Genomic DNA, 17,545 nt, shown 5'->3' with positions numbered 1-17,545 from the left:
GGATCCCCACCATAGACCTGACATGCCCCACCTGTGCCTACTCTGGACCCCATGAGTCCCATGTCTGTGTATATGATAAAAACAGATACAGTTACAGAAACTATGTATGGGCTAGCACATGCTGACCTCATTGCCCCCACAACTACCACCTAGTGTGTTTTCTATAGCTGCTATACCCATTTTATAAATGGGGTTGGGGAAGTACCCCAAATGTTTGGCAAGTAAAATTTCTAGAAGGTTTTTGACCCAGGGAGTTTGTGCCTAGAGCTCCTACTGTGTGCTACATATCTAGATGAGCTCAGGATGTGAGAGGATTTATCTGAGATCCAAGAGCTCTTGGATCTCAGGCCCCTAATCTACAATGGATGCAAAAAGGGAAGGAAAATGTTAGCCGCCACCATTTTTGCACTGGCCACAGTTTTGCACTGCTGCCTGACATCTCAGCAAATACAGGTGGGTCTCTCAAAGAAAAAGGTGACTTATGTGTGTGATCTTGGCTCTGTCACTTCAGTTTCACCCCAATCCCTGGTCCCTGGTGGGCTCTTACAGGTGATAGCTCAGCTCCTGACGGTAGCAGGCCAGGGCTGCCTGCTGGACAACACCATCAACTGTCAGGAGCTCATTGTCGAGGGCCCAGGTCAGCTCCAAAAGATTCACCTTCTCATCCATGCTGAAGTCCAGGCTCTGGAAGTAGCAAGCCCCATTGGGCACAAGAGGATAAGGGACTTCTCCAAACATACTTCCCAATTCTCCTAAGGACAGTCCAGGGACAGTCCCATAATGGCTATTGTAGCCAGTACCTATCTCTTTTCTGACTGCAAAAGTCTCTTGGTGGGGGGTACCCCATTCAGTCCCAAGTAATTCTACAGACTACCCCCCCATCCTTGTCATGAGGTGCCCCCCACCACATTCCTCTAGTCATGAGGCCACCTGTCCCTTTCAGCACTGTTCTCAGTCATCCCTGTCATACCCTGTCTCTGCCTCAGGGGTGGATGCTACCCAGGCTGGACAGAGCCCCACTGTCTGGAGAAAGCTTGAGGTGTAGGAAGGACATAAGCCAACAAGCACCTCATGGGGACTTAAGTGGAGACCAGGGGGCAGGGCCCTTCATCCCTCTGAAACCAACTGTTGTAAGTCCTGGATAAGCCTTAGGAAGCCCACGTGAGGAGGCCTGCCCAGCAGCCAACAAAGCAAGACAGGGGAGACCCAATACCACCACTTGACTCAGATTCTGTCACAGCTGAAGTCCACCTCCCTGGTGCCCACTCAGGCCCCTAAGGTTCTCCTTCTGAGTAAGCCATTTGTGTTGGGGTTTTGCCATATCAAACTAAGTGAATCCTGATTCATCTATGTCTATGAAACACACATATGGATGGATGATTCTGTCAGTAAAATGATCTATCAAAAGGAGGAGCCACGGCTGTGTGTATCCCAGGGAGATTCTGTTTCCCATCAGAATTTGGAAAAATACGGTTAAAAGAATATAACAATTTATGTCATGTGTGTTTTACAATAATACAAAAAGAACAGAAGAGTGAATACCCACACTCTCTCAGTTCAAGTGGCCAGTAACTAATGTTTTACCACACTTGTTTTGTCAGCATCAAGTACTCCTGACTCCTACTTCCTTCTATGATTTCTAAAAAAAATTATGAAGTTACACACGAGTCCAGAGGCAGGCACCACATCAGCCTATGGGAGAAGATGCCGTGACATGCCCAGTTCCCCTGGGGGATCGGGGTTGCTCCTGAGAAATGAAGACTTGAATTTCACAGCCACCCACTTTCTAGCATCTCCTAATAAGAAAGGTGGACCACATACAGCAGCAGGACACCAAGGCTGCTATGACACAGCACACTCTTCTCTGCAACAGTATCACCAGATAGGGTGTGGGGAAGTGACAGAAACCTGCTATAGACGCAACTGCCAGGAGTAGAAGTCATCAGAAACCATAGTGGCATGCGTGGGAGCCAGCCTTCCTGAGAGCCCATGGCTCCTGGCCTTCGGAGTGCTCCCCTCCCGTTCTAAACAGAATTGAGCAGTGCAACCAACAGAATACTAAGCAACAGCATGTATTATGAAGGCCCAAGTCACCAGACACGTGGCTGCTTCCTTGCTCTGATCACTCACTCTGGAGCAGCCAGCTGCCATGTTGGAGGGATACTCAAGCAGCCCTAGGGAAAGGTCTACATGGCAAGGGACAAAGGCCTCCTGCCTAAGGTGTGAGCATCAGCCTGTCATTTTTGTGAATGTACCATCCTAGAAGTGATCTCTAGTCCCAGGCGGGCCTGTGGAGGACTGTGGCACTAGCTGACATCTGCCTACACCCTCACAAGGCAATATGAACTGGGATCATCCTGCTCAGCTGACCCCCAATTTTTCATCCACAGAAACTGTTTGTTGACATGCAAAGACATATATATATATATATATTAGTTTTTCCTACCCCTGCTCCCTGCTGTGGACAGTACTAATGTATAAAAGTACTAACAAATATATTTTTCAGCCCAATTATTTTATAATTTTCCAAATATCCAAGAAAAAAGCATTTTTTTCTATTCCTTAGAATTTATAAAATTACTTAAGGTGAAATGCTTTCACACTAAGAGTGCAAGTCTCAGATTTTTTTTAAATTGCAACTTATTGTGGTTCAGAATTATAGAACATTGTTTGCCCCAGAAAAAAAAAAAAGAAATACTGGGGACCCATGTTTTATATCTATATGTAATAAAAAAAAACTGAATTAAAAAAAAAAAAGAAACTGTTTGAGGTAAGAAATGGTGCATATGTTGTAGGGGGTATGATTTAGTGATAATCTGCTAAGGGGTCTTCTCTCAGAGCAGCATAAAGAGGAACACCCTCATAACAGACCCTATTGCAGGGCCAGGTAAAAAGTGCAATGGCATTGGCTGGAGACCTAGAGAAACCAGGTGTGCAATGCCTGGACATGTGTAAGCCAAGGGCTCTCCCTGCCAGTACTTCCCTCCCAGGGGAAAGTTCTCTCAGGTGCTCACTGCTCTTTATAGGGTTAGAGACCTGTGCTGCTGCTGGCAGCTCCACCAATAAGCAGTTACTAGCAACCTCATATCGTACAAAGGGCCCAGATGTGGAATGACAGGTGTCTGAATGACATTCCACCCATCCTGAGGCCTAGGCAAGCTATTGACTCTGTCACCCCCCCCTGTCAAGTACACATAGAAGCATCTTCAGGACTGATGTGAGGATTCAATAAGGTCACACACTTGACAGATACTTGCTTGGTGTCTAAGTGCTGAGAGATATTCAATCAACATTGTTGCTATCTCAATAAAATAAAACCAAAACCTGAAGGCAACTGGCAAATTACAAAAGAAATGAGAACATCATCTGATTGAAAAAAAAAAAAAAAGCAATAGCCAGGTGCAGTGATGCACACCTATAATCCCACTGGCTTGGGAGGCTGAGGCAGAAGGATTGCAAGTTCAAAGCCAGCCTCCGCAATTTACCGAGGCCCTAGCCACTTAGTGAGAACTTGTCTCAAAATGAAAAAATTTTAACATTAACAAAAAGTGGGAGGAATGCCGGTAAAGTGGTCTAATGGTTAAGCATCCCTGGATTCAATCCCTGGTACCAAAATAAATAAGCAAACAAAAGACAATAAAAGGAGTAAGTTCTGAAATAATGGAAAAGGCAAGACAAAGCCTCATCATTGACCAGACCAGGATGGCAGCCAAGATGCTCACCTCTGCACCAAGGAAATATCAGAAGAGCACCTCTGTTCTTTGCCCTCTCTGAATAAAATTTTTTAATTCTTTTTAAGTTGTAGATGGATACAATATCTTTGTTTTGTTTATTTATTTTTATGTGGTGCTGAGGATTGAACCCAGGGCCTCACGCATGTGAGGCAAGCGCTCTACCACTAAGCCACAACCCCAGCCCCTGAATAAAATTTTTGGTGATCCCAACAGCCTCTGATTTTCAGAACAATCATGAGGGCAGCTGTCCAGGTAGGACCTACCATTTTGGCAAGGATGATAAAGGGATGGCAAAGGCTAGGTTGAGCCTCCAGAGGGTCTCCGCCCACACAGCCAGGCAGACTGAGAGGCTGTTTTTGGACTCCTTCATGCTCTGTTGGTTTGTGCTAACAGGGATGTTTTTGGAAACAACAAGACAGAGCCTAGGAAGAGTTAAAATGTGTAATTTCAGGAATACCACACAAAAAAATTTCCAGCACAGAAGCATGAGAATATTTTTATAAATGCTGATATTTCTAATAAGGAAAACTTTGGAAACAACCTACACTGCCTGAGAGTGGGGAAAGGTCACACAAATTAGCAAGATACATAGTATGATATCAATTTTGAAAAAAGTTTTAAGGAGAATGTATAAATACATCTATTTTTTGTGTGCCAGGGGGAAAAAAAAACAACTACAGAATACCTACCAAACTGTCAGTTCTTGCACCTTCCTTGGACCTCCAGGAATGGAAACAAAACAGGGACAGACTCACTTTCTTATTTTATAGATTTCTGTACTAAGAATTTTTTTAAATCGTATTGAGGATTGAGCTCAGGGTCCCTCTGCCACTGAGCTATATCCCCAGTTCTTTTTTTTTTAAAGTTTTATTTTGATATAGGGTCTTGCTATTTTGCTGAGATTGGCCTCAAAACTGCAATCTGCTTACTTCAGCCTCCTGAGTAGCTGGGATTACAGTTATGCTCACAGAGCCCCAGCTAGTAGACAATTTTTTTTTTAAATAATGGAAAGTGAAATTTGGAAATGAAAATAATAAATCTAAGGCTGTAGCTCAGTGGTAGAGCACTTGCCTGGCATGTGGGAGGCACTGGGTTCTATCCTTAGCATCACATAAAAATAAATAAATAAAATAAAGGTATTGTAAAAAAGAAAATAATAACTCTAATCATGGCACATCCCCAAGGCAATCTTCCCCTTAGCCATCTGTTCCCTGTGAGCCTCTGACTCTGCCACTCCAGGCAGAGCTCTCTCCAAATCCTGACGGCTGGCCCTATGGCCCTGAAAGGAAGCTTCCTGGGTGGCCCAAAAAAACAGGAGGAGGGTGGTAAAGTACAAAAAGCCTCTGACTTTCAACCCCTGGCAGGGAAGGGTCTGTGGGAAGTGGAAACTGTGGCAGAGGAGAGCTCAAGCTGGCATGGGGCTTTGTGAGCAATTACGGCTCACCATGGACTCCTTAGGAACACTGGTGACAGTGACACCCATTACACCTCTTCACAAATTTGTGGCACTTGCCTCCTTTGTGTAGCAATGGGATAAAGTATGTAGACAATGGAATTTACCTTCAAATGTACTTTTTGAGACTCTTATTTTCTTTGTATTTTATATATTATCTTTTAAGATTTAAATTTCCTATAAATAGCAGAAATTGAAGGAAAAGATGTTTCCTCCAAGACTTGCCTATAAGGGATTTTCTGCACAGAGCACATGTCCTTCCCTGTCCCTGCATGGGGTGCTTTTTCTATCTTTCTCTGTAGAAACATGACCCCCACCCAGCCCAACTGCCCCTGGATGCCACCCACCAGGGCAGCTGTGAATGGCCAGTTTCAAACCTGCAAGATTTCCCTGCCATTCTGAATCCCTTCCTGTGCCCAGGTGGTGATGATCTGCTCAGGAAAGGCAAAGCCACTACCATCATCAACGTTGGAGAAGAAGCGCAGGCCTGAGCACACAGACACAAGGGACGAGGTGGTAGGGGTAGGGTGGCAGCCGTTCTCTGTTGGGACCTGCACAATGGAAAAAGAAGATACCCTGAGCACATGGGGGACGGGAAGCCAGAGCGTCTGCATGTTTTAACGGCTTTCCACCCTCACCAGCCTGTGCTCAGCACATTGCCTTCTCATTGAGGTATAAAACAAGAACAACTCAGGTTATCATTAGCTCCTTTTCCTAGACAAAAGAGGCAGGGTACCATCATAGGATATGTCTAAAATCACATGGATCTGCAGGGAACAGAACAGGGATCTTCACCTAGGGACCTTGACCGGGTGCTCTCTCAATGACCCTCAGGCATCTGCTCTAGTACTGTCCATTTGAGGCCTTATCCCTGGGTGGCCTACCATCAGTCCTGGCCAGCACATCACTTAACAGAGAGACCATAAAGGGGTTTTGACATCTCAGGTGGTGACAGTGTGCACCTGGCCTTACAAAGGAAGAGCCTGGGAAGGTATATGCCATGCCAGGTAAATTAACTTCCAGAAAAGAAATGAGAGGCCCCAAAAGAAGAAAAGAAATGGCCCAAGAAGAATAATATTTCCTTACAACTCAGAGGCCCACAGTTCACGGTTGAGGAGTGTTAGTGAGTTTTATAAAGAAGGCATAATCTCTCAACCAGAAAGCTGCCTCTAAGACTTCAGTAGTATAAGAATTCATTCAAAGGGCAAGAATGATTTCCATTCTGTTTTCTGCCCCAGGTAGGGTCCTTCTCAATAAGCCTCTGTTGTCTGGGACTACAGGACTAGGGATGGCAGCACTTCCTGAATATCAGAGACCTCTGCTCACTACCCCCAGCCTCCCTCCACACACAGGAATATCTTCTCCCTGCCCTGCATGGTATCTGTGGCAGCCTTGGTAGATGTCTGTATACAGTGGATGTGTGTATGTAGTATGTATACATGGGGCGCACAAATACAATGGATGTGGATGTATAAACAGTGAGTGCACATGAACAGTGAGCAATGTGGGTTTGCTCTGTGTGTGTGTGTGTGTGTGTGTGTGTAGTGTGCATGTACAAAGTAGGTAGATGTGTATGTAGCTGTGCATGGGTCTTATGTATGCAGAGTATGGGATGATGAGGGAAGATGACTCAGTGTCTGCAATGCCCAGGAGAACAGGAGCAGCTTACCAAGAACAGGAAGTGAGAGGGCCATGCTGCACTGGGAGGGGCTGTAGCCTCTAGCACATTTGTAACTGCAGGACCTCAGCAGGTTAGGCTGTTGGGTAAGAAGTCCACTGATGGGGAACGTGGGACCCTCAGTCCTCTTTAGCTGTCAGCCTGGGGCCTAAGGGTGAATGATGACCCCTTTGGAAAGAGCCACAGCTACTCTAAGACCCTGTTCCAGAGGACAACAGTGGCAAACAGGGACAGCTTTATTCAGAGGAGGTGTCTAACTTGACCAGCATGGAACATGACTCACTGGGACTCCAGTCTTTCTCACCTGTAGGGCTAACACCTCTCTGCAACACTGGCTGCTGAGTTTCTTCTTCACCTGTTCTCATTAACTCTAGTCAGATGTACCCACCCCTGGTAAAAGACAGCACTACTGGTCCTACATGATGCCCACCAGCAAAGAAGCATCCACACTAAATCTCCAGAGCAACTGTGCCATCCTGTCCCAGTGCTGAGAGAAACAGTGCTAGGCTAGTGTTCACTGAAAAAAGTCCTAATTTAAATAGCTGCCTGAAATTTACTCTCCCCAGCCCCTGGAGACGGGATCTGTGAAAAAGATAAAATGCAGGACTACAGAATGGGGAGAACTCAGCTAAAGAACACTGAGGACCAATTCTAGATAAGGTACAGCAGAAGCCTTCAGGAGCCAACTCTCAATACCCAATGGGGAAGGGAAGCGAAAGGAGGGAGTTCTCTTTTGGAACATATTACCACACCTACAATTGAGAAGACTCACTGAAGAAATGCTGTGTACCGTGCATTGTTCATTATCCTCCAGAACTCCTAAAATGGTTGACTTGACTGTCTCCATCTTATAGATGGGACTAAAGCTTAGAGAAAATGAGTAACTCATCCTGTGATACACAGCTGGAAAAAGCAACACTGACTCACCCCCAGGTCTGTGTGGTTCCAAAATCTAAGCCACATAGCTTCACGTGTGCACACACTGAGCCAGCTCCTGAGCAGCTCAAGTGGTGACAGCAGCAGAGAGGCCAGTATCCTCAGTCATCAGGGAATGACAACAGTTACTGCTGGATTTTGAGATTTAATTGCTACATTTTACCTGACAATGAGACCAGGGCTTGCTTGATTTGAGCAGGGTAGAAGATTCCAGAAGTGAAGCAGGCTCATGACTGAACAGGCCAACTTGGAATTCTGCAAGACTCACTCTGCCATCTCCATCCTGATCCAGCTTGTTAAACAGGTCTTCAAGTTCCTAGACAAAGACCACCACCTTCAGGTTACCTCCCTCCCTCCTTCTGGCTCCAAGCACCCAGCAAAGGCAGTCTGCTTGTCCTTTTCCAAACTCAAAGGTGTCCAGGCCACTTTCCTAAGGCCTCCTGACTCTGTCTTGTGAAACTTACATAGCCTCACTGGGTTCAGGCCCATTGTGAGACAACAGCGTCTAAACTTTCTAATTCCTCAAATACTCAGTGTCTACTGGGGACAGAAACTTGCTGGACCCTGAGGAGATGTACACAGGAAGCATGGCCTGGTCCCAAGGTTCATAGACCAACAAGGGCACAAGGCTACAAACGACCCTTATCATGCCCAGCGCCATGACTGCCTTCCATCCAGCACCTACTCAGGATGAGAGCCACCAGCTGCTGTGAAGACAGGCAGGCTCAGAGATACCGCACTGGGTTGAGAAGTAGAAGGGGTCATGCTGAGAAGGGGAAGGGTGTTCATTCCAGACAGAAGAGGATTTTGAGTGAAGGCATTAGAAGTCCCCAGCATGTTTGACAGCATAATAAATTTGGGAGGCAGGCTCTTAAAGGTATCTGGAGGTTTAGCTTTGGGCAGAAGCATTGGGAGCCACCAAATGACTTTAGATCAGAAACTGTTAGAACTGTCCCAGTGTCTGAAGGGTGAAGGGATTTTCCAGACCCAACATTAAACTATGACCACAACAAAGTTGCCAGGGTCTCACCTCTTTCTCAAGTCCATGGAGTCCGATGCTCTGGCAGACCACAGCCAATTCCTGCTCATTCAGATGGCCACTGCTGCCAACCCCCAACTCTTCCCAGATGCCCCGTACCTGCCTCTCGGGTGAGTCCAAGGAGGGACTGCAGGGCTTTTGGGAGCTCCCAAAGACCTCAGAACTCCAGGTTTGCAGCTGGCCTGAAGCAAAGGAGATTCACAGTTAAACCCTGATACCTGATAAATACACAATAAAATATTCAGCCTTAAAAAGAAGGTGGGAGCTGGGTGCAGTGGCGTACACCTGTAATCCCAGCAGATCAGGAGACTGAGACAGGAGGATCGCAAGTTCAAAGTCAGCCTCAGCAACAGTGAGGTGCTAAACAACTCAGTGAGACCCTGTCTCTCAATAAAATACTGGGGATGTGGCTCCGTGGTTAGTGCCCCTAAGTTCAATCCTCAGTACCAAAAAGAGAGAGAGAGAAGGTAGGGACAGGAAGGAAGAGGAAAAGGAAATCCTACCATTTGTGACATCATGGGTAGATCTGGAGAACATTATGCTAAGTGAAATAAGCCAGGCACAGAAGGACAAAAACTGCATAGTTCCACATATAAGTGAATACATGGAACTCTTGGTAATAGAGAGTAATGGAGGTTACCGGGGGCTGGGCTGGGCTTTCTGGGGGAAAAAAAGATGTTGGCTAAAGAATACAAAGCTTCAGTTATAAGATGATTAAGTACTGGAAACCTAATGTACAATATAGTAACCACAGTTAATAATACAACGTATTGACTACCAAAATATGTGAAGAGAGATCTGAAGTGCTCTCAGGAAATACATGCAAAAGTAACTATGTGAGGCAAGGGTTTGCTACATAATCATTTCATAGTATATTACATATGTCAAATCATCATGTTGTATAGTTTAAATATATGCAGTTTAAATATATTTTTAATCTGTCAATCAAGTAAAGCTGTAGGAAAAATGCCAACAATAATTAAATCCTGTGTTCCAAATTGAAGCATCTAGGGAAAGCGCATCAATGCTGGCAATTTATTCAGAAATCAGATGGACCAGTGGAAGGACAGGTGCACACACAGGATTTGAAAAACAGATGTTTCCAGGTAGAACTAGGTGGTAGGTACATCATGGGTTCATAGTACCCGTTCTTTCCATTATGTGTTTAAGAATTTCCTAACAGAATGTTGAGGGAAAAATCTGCTCCACCTGGGGAAAGCTTTTCAGAAGGTAGCTTACTAAAGTCTGACCACTTCAAGTACTTAAAAGATGGCTCTATTTATAACAAAAGATCAGCTTTTTCTAAGTATTTTTTTTACTTCCATAAATCAATATTTCTTTCTCTTTTTGAAGTGCTAGGGATTGAACCCAAGGATTCACACATGCTAGGCAAGCACTATACCACTGAGCTATGCCCTCAGCCCAAGACCAGCTTTTTAACAATTTAATTTTTGAAACTCCTCAAACCCACCCAAAAAGAAGAGTATAGTGAAGCCCAACATACTTGCTCCTCAGGCTCAGCAATGAGAAGACTGCCATGTGTAACCTCTCCTCTTCAGCTGATTGGCTTCCTGATGTGTTTAAAACTTGTGCAGGAGGACAGACACTGGGGCATCCTTGAGGATGTATCTATGGTGAGCTATCCTGAGACAGATATGCCCCTTTACAAGCCCATCCACATTGCCCAGCCCACTGCAGGAGGAAGGGTCACTTCCATTGAAAGCAGACTTGAAGCAATGCAAGTTCTGTTTCAGTGGTCTGGATCTGTCAGGTAGATGAGCCACGCTGATATTAATTACTTTCCTAATGCAACTAGTAATACGAAGGCCATTGTCCCCCCAAGAAATAGTAGGCCTACATGCTTGTGAATGATGTGGGGAAATGAGGAAAACACGGGAAAGGACCTGCAGCCCAGTGTGACGGAAATCACAGGGTACCCTGCCCAAGGGTGAGGGTTTTTTTTTTTGGGGGGGGCAGGACACTGACAGCCATAGATTCTGCCCAGAACCCACAGATGGGATAAAGCACAGCCAGTGGCCCAACAGCTTCCTGGGATGGTCTCGCACCTCTGCCAGCCCCATCCACTTGCCCAACAGGCACCTCTCAGTTCCTTAATCAACTGGGGGAGCGAGAGACCTCCCACAGTCTGAAGACAGCTCCATTATGGTCAGCCAGCTCCAGACTCTTCCTCCCTATCATTGTGGCCCTGTACCCCAAAGCATTAGTTCCCCCCACCACTGTCCTCTTCAAAGACATCGAGAGTTTCCTGCTTTCCCTCATGCTGCACAGGTGTCTGAGTTTAAGGACCTCAGTTTGTTCCCTACATGTCTATTGAAACGTCCAGTTTTCCTGTTGATTGATGCACATAACATCCTCCCATTCTAACTCCTTCTCTCTTCTGAAACACCTGTCTTCTTCCTTTCAAATTTCCCCAATAGCAGTTTAAAAGCATGGCTTCAGAATTCTTTGACACTCCTGCCATTAGAACATGGAATATGTGGCCCCTCTCCTCCAATCTAGGGAGTCTTGTGACAGTTCCAACCAAGATGGCAGAAGGGATGCTTACATGACTTTTGGCCCGTGTACTATGAGGCAACCCCAGCCTTCCTTGTGGGATCATGTGCACTGGAGGCCCTGAGACAAATGCTATGATGAAACCCAGCCACTCTGAGGCAATTTTCACCCAAGGCCCCAAACCCAGACCTGTGAGTGATCCTTCACACAATTTCAGATTCAGCTTTTACATGTCTCAGGAGAGGCCCTGGACATATTATGGAGCCCATTCTACCCTTTCACCTTCTCCAAACCTTTCCTGGGTACTCTAGTCAGTTCATTTCTCGGAAAAGCTCTACAACAGTGTCACAAGAAGTTTGAGCTCTACAACCTAAAGGCCTGGCATAAAGCTTGCTTTTGTTCTCAAGCTCACTCAGTCCCTCACCTTTGGGCCTTGCTTGGGCTGTGCTAGAGAAGAGGTGCCTGGAGATTTGCCCTCCTGGGGCAGTTCCTCAGGTTTGACATGGGACCATGTTCCTCCCACACCTACATCATCATTTTTTCACTTCTGCAGCATCACATACTCTACTGTTATCTATGTTTTACAATGTTTGCCATGGTCATTGGTCTTCATTCCCCAGTTAACATTCTATAATTCTTATCATTAGAATGATATTCTTATATCATTACAAGATAAAGTAAAAAAGAAGTCCCTGTCCCAAGAGCTTCCATTTCTCTCCTCAAAGATAACTATAAAGAGTTTTTTTTCATGAACTTCCAAAATGCTTCTGTATCCACAGGAGAATGTAACACATGTGCCACTCTAGAAAGGTGAGGCTAGATTTCATGTCCTACTCACTCCTAGCACCCAGCTTCCTTTCCCAGCTCTGGGTCTCACAGACAATGCCACAGCAACACAAACAGCAGAGCCTTCCATTTTCCAGCTCTGCAGTGTTGTGCTAATAGACTATGATTTGCTCATGTACTCCAACTGTTGGCCTCTGTTGCTACATAAGGCTCTTAAGGAACAGGACCATGTCTTACACTGTATCTAGGGAAAGGATAGTAATTTGGTGGGTGCTAAGACAGCTCCTTCACATCAAAGAGCAGCTCTGTCCAGGCTTAGCAGGCTAGGAAAGATGAGCAGGGCCAGTCCTGGGCATGACCCAAACCCACCAGTTGAGATCATATCAGTACTCACAGACCATGAAGCATGGTAGAATCACATTGCTCTCTTGGTCAGTGGCTTCTGCCTCAAGATCTAACATCAGGGAAAGCTGAGGACCAAGTGACCACCTCATGGCTTTGATACCAACATTCCGAAAGCTCTTGGAGAAGGGGTCTACCAGGAACACCACCCAGAGCATGCATTTCCCAAGAAGTTCTTCTTGTGGCTGTGCCCTGTCCATGGATCCAGCTCTTTGAGTTTTCTAAGCCCTGGTCAAAGGCAGAGAACACCAAATAGGATGCTATGACATTACCTTGTGCTTCAAATAATTCATTTTGAGTCTCTTTAGCACTCTCGGCTTCTTCATCTGACTTGAGACTCTGGAAAAATGTAAGGAGAAAGATGTGAGTCCTCCAGTGGATAACACAGTGGGTGGAGCACCAGAACAAAGAGAACAGGATGTTTTGGGTGAGAGAAGGACAATGGAGGCTGCATGTCAAGCGAGCACCCCTAGGCTGAGGATTAGCAGGGTGTGGTCCCCACGGAGCAGTATGTACCATGCCTCTGGATCAATGCTCTCTCAGACATGAGGGGCTTGGACATGAAGACGGTTGCCTTCCTCATTCTGCACACTGAGGGCTCCTCAACACAACCAGTCACCAGCAGGTTACACTGAAAACAAATGGAAGCCCTCACACTGTAACAGAAGAGAAATACTCTCCCTAAAACAGTACAACGTGATGCTGTTGACTTCAGACACCAGCACTCGACAGGAACTAGTCAATGTTTCAGTTATGAGACACAATCTCCAAAAGAGCTTGTGACATCATCACCTTCTGCACTGTCCTTTTTCATCCACATTCATTCATCAAATAGACCTTGCATCCCTCCAAGGTCTCTGGGGACAGCACAATGCATAGCAAGCACTTGACACTTCAGTGGCCTTCACAAGCTTGGACCTAAGACAGCAGAGCAGGCAGGGCCATTGAGAAGTGCATGATATAAGTAAAAACCTCATGTTTCAGTGACCAAGTCAGCAGATCACAGGGTCTGCTTCAAACAAGTACTGCGCAGCCCCCTAACAGATTCCAAATGAACACCTGGAATGACCTTCAAAGCTGTCATTAACTCTCAAGTCAGAATCCGATTGGTGATAAACAGTTAATCTCATTTTTCTAACAAGTTCAATTCAACCAACAATCTCAGAGTCAAGTTTCCCTGCATTCACATTTTGGGGGGTCAAAGATGGCTTAAGAAGCAGAACGGCACCAACAAAATGACGCACTTTAAGCCCAGGAGTAGAAATTTTTCAAAATAAATACAAAAGGAATGTCCTGGATCTGTTAGTGTTACACAGATATAGCAGACCCCTGAAAGAAGAGTTGTAATGTTTAAGTATGTTTTTTTTTTCTTTGCCTCAACAAATGTTCACAATATAAACTAATCAGTCTGGGCCCCAGAACTCTTATTAAAGATAAGTTCCCAAACCTGGCTCCATCTGTCAGAAGTTGGTTCAGAGAGAACAAGAGCTAGGACTTTCTGGAATCCTTAAAATATGGGTCTAATGAATCAATGATTAACTCAAAAACTGTGGACCTGCCTCCAGGGAGAGCCGATTTCCTTGACCAATTCCAGACACTTGGGTCAAAAGGCTCAGGGCAGGTAGAAGGGAAGAATCAACTCCCAAGACCCCAAGAGGGATCTTGTTATATTCTTAGTGTTTGAGGCAAGTAAGACCATTGTTTTGGTGCATCCACATTCCAAATTTTGAGGCTGCGTCAAAGGCATTTTCCCATTTCTATCCCTCTGCACATTTTCATAAAAATCACCTTCTTGCAGTGATAGGGAAGGTGGTGATGGAAGGAGGGGAGGGAACAAAGTATCAACTGAAAAAGAATGCTCTGTGGCCAGGATTCCCCCCAAAGATAATCAGACCCAAGACAATTAGAAGGAAATGTTACTCTCAACGTGAACCTTAGCTTCAGGCAACTTAAGATGCCCAGGAACATGACTGCCCTCCACAAATCCTCTGGTTATCACATGGAGGCTGATGAAGTGACACACTGGTTTCCCAACACTGGGCAACCTGGGGCGGGAAGGGAGGGCTGACCCACCTCCACACTTTCCAGAGATGCAGAACGTCGGAGCTGGCTCTTCAGGCTGGCCTTGGCTTGCTGCTCTGGTACGTATTTGGCTTCAGCGGCAGAGTCCCACCGCTCAGGCCGGCTCCGACGGCCATACCACTTGGAGCCACTCACATATTTTGGTGGGACAGCACAAGAGGCAGCTGAAAAGAAAATGGGAGATGTGAGGCATGGACCTATGAAGTGGGTTCTGGGCCCACTCATATGACAGGACACCCTCCAAAAATTATAGATTTGACACAAGAGTATGCATCAAGATGTGCCCTTATACACAGGAAAACGTCTGGGAAAATGCATGAATGGTTAACAGTGGCTCTCATAACACCAGAGGGTGGGAGACTTAGCAAGCCAGAACAGGCAGAGGGAACTTTCCACTAAATTCCATATACTATTTACATTTTTTTCAAGCATATTTTGCTTTTGTTTATAGAATAAAAAAGAAGTACAAAATCTATTTTTTTTTTATGCAAAGGGGAAAAAAAAAACCCTCCTAATCACTCAAGAACACACTGCTCTGGAGATATGATGACTACTTCTCTCAGCTATTCACCCCATGGAGCTGGAAAGGCATGGGTTGGTGTAGGCCAGACACAGCCAGGAGATTCTCTGCAACCCTGCAGCAGGTCTGAATGTCTGGAGCAGAGGCAGCCATGAATTTGGTTCCAGGATTTGTGAGAATCCCCTAAACCTTACACGTCCTTCTTCCTACCTCTGTTCTATACATCTGTACAATCCTAAAAAAAAAAGTGTATGTGGGTGGGGCAGGAAAGAGAGTTGGGAGGACAGCAGGTAAAGGCTGGGTACAGAGGGAAGAAACAACCAGAATGGGGATATCTGGAGAGAAAGTGATGGGTCCAATGAGGCAAGGCCTGTCCAGAAAACTGAGGAACACTTCATGGCAGACCTGTCTTGGGCCAACCAGAGGAACAGGGACAGAGACAGAAACTGAGAACCACAGACAAGGTTTAGTGAGGAAGATGCAGAGATCTACTTAGGACATGCTGAACTGATAGCAGCTGGAACCACATGCGGTGACTAGTGGGACACTTCAAAAGTCATCACAGGCACGATTAATGACAATTTGAAGCAACAGGCAGCAACAAGCCTGGCCTGGCAAACTCCCCAGAGGGAACACAGCTCATAGGACATGTTAAAGATCAGAAAAAGCTTCCAAGTCAGTAGAGAGAAAATGAGAATGTGTGAGAAAATTCACCAAAGTCCACAGGTTGAATACCACTGTAGAGAAGGGCTCCTGATAAAGAGCTGCCCAAAGGGTGAATGAGTAACCAATAAAGGCTCTTGCTTTTGATTCTGGTCTCTGCTGCACACAAGCTGCAGCTGGTGATGGGAGGCAGGGATCTTCTTCTTCCCTATCAGCTTAGGAGGCATCCTGAGGTGGTATGGAAAGTGGAAATCCCTGGCACATCCAAGGTGAGGAAACTCAGGGGTGCTCATGACCCTCCTGGAACACCACCCCTGCCACAGAGAAGACTCAGGCTACCACAGTCCTGGGTCTCAACTACATACCTGCACACCTGGGGATGGTGCGGCCCAACCTCCCCTCATGCTACTTAGAGCAATAAGCTGCCCAGAATGACCCATGCTCTTTCATAATCCTCCTCAACGTTCTCATCAGAGAAGCCCATCAAGAAACCACCCTCCATCAGGTTCTCCACCACAGACGATAGTCCACAAGGTTTGTCAGCACAGAAACAAAATGGCAGAGGAGTGGCCAATGGCAACAATGCCAGGAACAGCTCTCTAGTCCCCACAGAATCACAGGGTCTCTCCCTCTGGGGTGAGGAGCACCATAAGTCACCTGGGCCTGGTATCTTTCCGGTGTGTTCTGGGCCAGTCTCCTGTCGTTCCACCCTCGGGGCACCTGAGGCACATGACCCAACACACCCTGCAGCAGCCCAGAGTGGAAAGCACACGTTCCGCCAAAATCCTGCACACTATGTGCAGGAAATACCCACAGAGCAGGAGAAAGTGTAACAAAGTCCAAAAAAGCAAAACACACGTATTTGTATGTTCAATATTGGCTTTTCTTTAATAAAAGGGAAAAGATGACCGGGAAGCAGGGGTGATCTTCAAAATGCAAGATATATACTCACCTCGTGAAACTCTAGATACCACTGGAGTATCCAAAGCACATTTTTCAGATCACAGTGAGGGTGACAAGAAGGAGCAGCTAAGAGACTGAAAATCAGGAAAAGGATGACATTTTGACTACAGCAGAGGAGGCAAGCAGGGCCTGAGACCAGAGCCCTGCAGCAGCAAGAAACAGAGTGGGCAAGAAGGGGATTGAAAGCACTGGGAACATGGGATGCACATGGGGGATGGGCAGGCCAGTGAGCACAATGAGAAGGGCTGGGGGGGGGGGATACTGATCCAAGCTCAACCCTGGAGAGCACAGGCAGGACCCACCTCCTTGACTCTCCATACCACAAGGGCACAGCACCAGTTCAGCCTTTTTTTTTTTTTAACCAGAGATATATATATTTATTGAGATGGTTTTATGTAGATTTTTTTGTTCAAAAAGTGAAAGATCAAATAATGTAGGTAATTTAAGCCATTAATATTTTTCTGCCTTCAGTGCCCTTTTAGAAGATATATAAATTGTGATTAATCCCAAAAAGTAAAATGAAGAAATGGTGTAAAGATTATTCACTATGAGTAAAAGTACATAAAAATAGTACCAAAACTTTGATTCCTGTCCAAATGTTTATTCCTGACAAAAAAAAAATTACTTCTTTGGAACCATTGCTATATACATGATTTTTTGTAATAAACATTTTTGTTATTTTTTTGCATATCACCTGATATATTTGAGGCAAATTTATGATATGTCAAGAACATTGTACTGCCATGTGTAACTAATAAAAAAAATTCTGTAAATA

At 45.5% G+C, this 17,545-nt stretch overlaps 1 protein-coding gene across 3 annotated transcripts in view; it reads right to left on the bottom strand.

The window, feature by feature from the left end:
* Nucleotides 1-17,545, bottom strand: part of Ninl (ninein like) — a 155,435-nt gene that overhangs the window by 47,922 nt on the left and 89,968 nt on the right. For all 3 annotated transcript variants that reach the window (XM_078051310.1, XM_040274792.2, XM_078051311.1), the window contains exons 4-9: nucleotides 14,616-14,788; nucleotides 12,815-12,881; nucleotides 8,832-9,022; nucleotides 7,965-8,117; nucleotides 5,565-5,738; nucleotides 548-684 (exon numbers count right to left, since the gene is read on the bottom strand). In XM_078051310.1, the coding sequence (XP_077907436.1) occupies nucleotides 548-684; nucleotides 5,565-5,738; nucleotides 7,965-8,117; nucleotides 8,832-9,022; nucleotides 12,815-12,881; nucleotides 14,616-14,788 (895 nt within the window). The remainder of the gene's footprint in view (nucleotides 1-547; nucleotides 685-5,564; nucleotides 5,739-7,964; nucleotides 8,118-8,831; nucleotides 9,023-12,814; nucleotides 12,882-14,615; nucleotides 14,789-17,545) is intronic.

Source organism: Ictidomys tridecemlineatus, chromosome 5, assembly GCF_052094955.1.
Source record: "Ictidomys tridecemlineatus isolate mIctTri1 chromosome 5, mIctTri1.hap1, whole genome shotgun sequence".
In the NCBI taxonomy this organism is placed as follows: Eukaryota; Metazoa; Chordata; class Mammalia; order Rodentia; family Sciuridae; genus Ictidomys; species Ictidomys tridecemlineatus.
The sequence above is the reverse complement of the archived record's forward strand: the minus strand, read 5'-3'. Positions and strand labels throughout refer to the sequence as shown.